The following is a 5,642-nucleotide window of genomic DNA, read 5'->3' as shown; positions in this document are numbered from 1 at the left end:
CTTTTGATTAATTGCAGAAATGGAAGCGCTACTGCAATGAACCCCAGAAACTGGTTGCATGTCACATTTCAATTATTTTCCATTTGACAACTGCGTAAATTTGCAAAGAAAATGCGTTTCCTAGTTTGCATATGTTGTGGTGCGAAACTTGGCTTAAATGAGTTTCACAGCAGGCAGATGTTGTTTGAGTGCAGCACCGTGTTTATCACAAAGGCAAGTGGCGCCATCTATTGATTGTTGTACACAAAACTTATTTGAGCTGCAGTGAAAATCAAGTTTTGTAACTGGCAGCATTTGTGTATAGCAAATATGTGCTCCAACATTTTTAGTACAGACACACACCGCAGGATTAGCTGCTATGATTGTAAAGGGGAAGCCCCTAAAATGCATTATATAAGCTGATTCTTCACAATTGATCGAAAATTAAAAATTTATTTATTGTATGGCTAAGCTGATAAAAAAGTTTTCTTTACAAATGTTTTTTCTTTGATGAAACATATTAATATATGAAATAAGGTTATTCAGACAAGCTCTAACCTAAATATACTTGCTCTTAAAGTCATAGTCCTCGTCACAACTGCCTGTCGAATTGTTGCTCAACAACGGATCTTTGCATCCGTGGTGCAAACGATGCACATCCGAGTCAAAGCACTCGTCGTGCAGACGCTTATCGCGACTCTTGCTGCGTTGCCTCTGATGACGACCATGTAAGGTTGAGTGGGTGTGTCCGTGCGAATGGGCGTGGTCGTGATGATGGCCACTGCCCGCAGTGGTGTGGCGATGCATGCTCTCCGGACTCAGATCACGCGGTGGGCGGCAATGGCTAGACGGTGGCACGGGATCATCGAAACGCGGACAAGGATGATCGCCAACGGGCGAGGCAGTCTCATAGCGTTTAGAGAGCAGGGTAAACTCCTGGTGGGCAGAGCACAGCGCTTGTAGACGATGCAGCAGATCCGTTTCGGGCAGATCTCTCAAATGCAAAGTGCGCGCGACCGAAGTGCGGAACGACTGCAAGTGCGAGAGGCGTTGATTCGTATCCGATAGTTGGGCACTCAGTCGGCTAACGTCGTCGCGCAGAGACTACACGGAGAGAGAGAAAAATAAGCATATCCAACAATAAATAAGCATAAAATAGAACCAACTCACATTGATGAGCGCCTCGTCACGGCAGCGTCGATTTTGATTGGACTCGCAGGTGGATTTCATGCGTTCCTTCATCGCGCTCAGCTGCGAGAGCAGCCTAGTTTTCTCATCCTCCAGGTCGCAGATCTGTGTGCTCAGCTCATCAATCTTACGTGCACGCTCCAGTGCTGTAATCTTGTACTCCACAGCCTCCGCTAACTGAGCTTTGACCTCAGCGATTTGGGTGCGTGCATCGGCGAGCTGAGCGCTCAGCTTATCCACTTGCTTGGCCGCCTTTTTGGCACGGCAGACGGCGTCATCTCGTTCGCCTTGCAGCATACATTTGCCCCGTGCCCCGTCCTCAATGATGGCCAGCTTGCGTCGCAGCAGCTCCAGATGGAGATCTCGGCGTTGCACCTGCTCCCTCAAAATGCGCACGCGCCGCTGCAAATTGTAGACGCTGCTGCTCTCCTTGATCGGCAGATCATGGCAGGAACGCTCGCGTCTCAGCTTTCCCTGACCGGCATGATGATGATGATGGTGCTGATGATGATGATCGCAACAGCTTTTCTCCAAATCATGGTCACAGTGCGCAGCCAAACGCTCGGCACGCTCCAACAGGCTTTCGGCCATGATATTAGTGTCGGCTCCCAGTGCAGGTGGAGCCGTGCATTCGCTCCAGTTGAGCGCATTGGCCAGCCGCTGCAGGTACTCGGACAGACCCATGTGATCCTTGCGCAGCGTGTGTATTTCCGCATGACACTTTTCCAGTCGCTCGGCCAGCTCACACTTTTCCGCCTCACTCGAACGTAGACGGCACTCCGAGGACTCGCGCGCCTCCTTCAGCTTCTCGTGCTCGCTGCTCAGTTGATCGCGCAACGAGTGTAATTGCTACGAAAGTAGGGAAACAGAGAAAGGGAAATTAGACATTGAGAGAGTGAGAGAGAGAGAGAGAAATGGAGTGATCCAAACTCACCGCCTGCAAAGCCTGATTCTCGCCGAGCAGCTCGCGAAGCTTATCTTTAATCAAAGTCTCGCAGGGTTCGGGCACATTCACCAAATGACTGAGATTCCGCAGGAACTGAAGCCGATCGCCCTGGATGCGGTCCAGATTATTTTGCAGGCGATGGCATCGCGATTCGAAGCCACGCAGCTCCTCCTTCAGCTTCTCGCCATTTATTTCCGATTCGGTGAGACGATCGCGTTGTATTTGTAAATCCCGCTCGTACTGGCGACACCGACCCTCCAGCTCATGATTGTGGTTGCCGGCACCGTCCAGCTGAGCGCTCAGACGCTGCTTCTCAATGTTTGCCAACGACTTCAAATTAAGTAGCTCGTTTTCGCAAGAGCTGAGGGTTTCGCAGGTGGACGTGACCTTCGCCTTGGCGCGCTGCAACTCGATCACCAACTCCTCCACACGGGACACAACACACTCGGCCGACGCATGGACATTCTCGTCGAGGCCCAGGCAGGCGCTCAGGCGTCGCAGCAGCTCGTGATACTGTGTCTTGGCCTGCTCCTTGTGGGACTCCTCGCTAGCAGCGTGCGCCTCCACGTGCTGCAGCTTACAAATCAGTTCCTTGTTGCGCTCGTCCGAACAGCGCTTCTCGCGCTGCAACGTCTCTATGGTGGCATCACAGCGCGTCTGTACCGCATGCTCCCGCTGTTCGGCCGCCTGTAGTCGACTCTGCAGGGATGCGATCAATGCCGTCTGCCGTGCCGCCTGCGCACGCAGATTCTCCACATCCGATTCGCGACCACACAAAGCGCTGCGCACTTCAGCTAGCTAAAACAGTTGATACTATTAGAGCCACTGCTAGCTCCCTAGCACCATATCAGTTCTCACCTCAGCAGTCAGACGCTCCTTTTTGTACGATAAGGCGGCCAATTCACTGCGCAGAGTCGTCGGCAGATCGATGCCATGATGATGTTCTGTTACTGTAAGCCCTGTATTTCCACAAGAATTGTCCAGCTGCAAAGCACACAGCGTTACTTAAATAAGGCAAAAACTTAACTAAGTTCGGTAACACAAATGAGACATCTGTTTATGAATAGATCAGAAATGTCGCTTATTGGGGATACGCATTTTCATGTACTCATTTTCTAATATAAAACTCATAACTAAACCCATAAGCTAAGAATTTAGCCCCTCCACTTCTGCTAAAAAGAGTCTATACTTATATCTCTCTTCAGTTAATGGGCATATGAATTGCTTCATTTTCCAATTATTAGATTATACAATATTAATTTCTTCCCAACGAATGTGAGTTTCTCAAAAACTTTATCTAAGCTCTGTTGCTCACTACCCTTAATAATATTCTCCCCGAGCTCCGCATATACTTAACCTTACACATAGAATCTTCATTAAGAAAAGTAAGCATTAAGAACTTATTTTGAAATCACATAATAAAATAGTATAGCAACTCGTATACAATTTACTTCAATCAATTGAAAAATGTTCCTTTCTTTTATGCCTCTCAAACTATTCATCAGAAAATCTGTCATTCACTATAATATTTGTTGTCATACCAAATGATGATGATGCGGAGATAATCCACCACTGAGACCCAGATGATGGTGATGGAGATGATTATCACTGGGCATATTCTGCGCAAATTATAAACCAATTTCGTTCCTTTATTTCGTTTTTTAGGTATCCCAACGAACCGTTCAATGAAAGCGCTCGACGCGAACTAAGCCCTGTGGCTAGACTTCCTGCATTTCCAACAAGCCGTGGAGCATTGACAACAGCCTAACAACTATGAATTTACCTCAACATAACATCACACAAACAATATAAAATACTCGTGATTTATGCTCCAGCCTGGTTTGGGGGTCGAACGAACGGGTTGGCAGGGTGCCGACATAAGTGAAAACGAGCTCAATGGCATTGTACGGGGAAGTTGCAAGGAGTTTAGGGGAGCTCCAACTCACCAAGCATGAGGTTTGCACATTCCAAACTTTTCTCAGTTTGTTTTCCGTTATTTGGGTCATTCACATGGCAAATGCAATTCAAGCCAAAGCAACGTACGCATGCAAGCCGATATATGGAAAGCGATTGCCTCGAGGCGGACTAGAGGACGCCTCGAGCACAGTGTTTAGCTTCATTTTTTCAACACTCTACCGGAAACGGAAGTTGAGGTGTGCAAATGCCAGCTATGCTTGCGATCAATAAAAACTAGCTAGCATGTGCATAGTTGTAGAGATTAAGGAAATATTTAGATCTAAACTATATGTAGACTGAGGCGAAATCCTAATTTTTATGTTCTTTAATTTACAGACATTTCAAGTCATAGTTCTAGGAGCAGCAAACCTAATCAATGTCCAAATTATGTGAATAATTATGTTGATTTCAAACCACTGTGCAGTTAAATATAATGCAAATCACTTTGAGCCATCGATAGTTGCTCACTCACAAAAAAAGAAGAACAAAAACAACAATGGCAAAAGTTTTTGAGCCTTAACAACCGCATAAATTTCACACCAGAAAAATAACGAACCTAAATTGTTGATACGACTGACTGCCTTATACCCTGTACTGAGTATATGAAGATCCAAATATAAGCGGAAGCTGTTTGATTTATTATTCGATTTCTTAGTCTGGAGAGGCATCTATAGAGACAGTACCTCATCAGTGTTTCGACCTGACATATTAAAATGTACATTGTGTATAACGAATATACCTCTTTTCACTTTGTATGCAGAGTATAGAAATAGGCACCAGCAAAGTTTTTCTCGTTGATAAGGCCCGGTGATTATGTGAATAGAAAGCACAATTTGCCAAAAGGAAATTATATGAAACTCATATGGATATGCAGACACATATACATATGTATGTTTATATGTATATGTATAGGTGCACTAAGATGGTTTTATTACACATTCGTCATATTATGGCGATTTGTCACATGATTTTCGGGCAACTGGAAACACATTAAAGTCAGGCAAAGATATCGCCAGCACTTACCGCAACGGAGGAGCATGCAGCGCTTGCCAAGGGAGCTTCTGGTGACATTGGCAATGAAGCGGAGGACGACAGCTTTCCGCATAGGAGCTCAAAGGCATACCAGTCCTCGGCCGTGTTGCCATTTGTGTCGGGCCGCAGATTCGCTGGCATATCGGAACAAAAAATAAGTATATACTCAAATAAATAACTCCGATTTCGTGTAGCTGCCGTTGAACCGTGTACAAAATCTGCTATTCTATCTATTTTCAAACTGTAAATATACGAACAACAAACAACAAACAACCTGGCAACAGTCGCATGTTGCAAAAGCTATGCTACAACCAGTTGCCAGGCGCATAAATAACGATACATAAAATGCCCCTTCCAGTGTGGGCGGGCAGCCAAACACGTGGGCGTTACTAGGGCAATGAATGACATAAAACTAGAGCGAAGAGTATCCGATTAAAATATACTCTGGAAGTGCCATCGATGCTTAATATAGAATGATATCAGCTGTAGCATTATATATTATAAACTAACTTTCTCTGCTACATCATGCTGACAGTCCATA

General features: G+C 45.7%; 1 protein-coding gene across 1 annotated transcript; it reads right to left on the bottom strand.

Annotated features, from left to right (window-relative positions):
* Positions 1-448: 448 nt before the first annotated feature.
* Positions 449-3,837, bottom strand: LOC108609652 (coiled-coil domain-containing protein 170). The gene is made up of 5 exons (XM_018001374.2): positions 3,655-3,837; positions 2,972-3,097; positions 2,102-2,911; positions 1,150-2,016; positions 449-1,083 (listed from the first exon to the last, which is right to left on the bottom strand). The coding sequence occupies exons 1-5, from the start codon at positions 3,727-3,729 to the stop codon at positions 538-540; spliced, it is 2,424 nt and encodes an 807-aa protein (XP_017856863.2). The 5' UTR covers positions 3,730-3,837; the 3' UTR covers positions 449-537.
* Positions 3,838-5,642: the final 1,805 nt, after the last annotated feature.

Source organism: Drosophila arizonae, chromosome 3 (genome assembly GCF_054131065.1).
Source record: "Drosophila arizonae isolate 15081-1271.41 chromosome 3, UAZ_ARI_1.0, whole genome shotgun sequence".
NCBI lineage: Eukaryota > Metazoa > Arthropoda > Insecta > Diptera > Drosophilidae > Drosophila > Drosophila arizonae.
The sequence above is the reverse complement of the archived record's forward strand: the minus strand, read 5'-3'. Positions and strand labels throughout refer to the sequence as shown.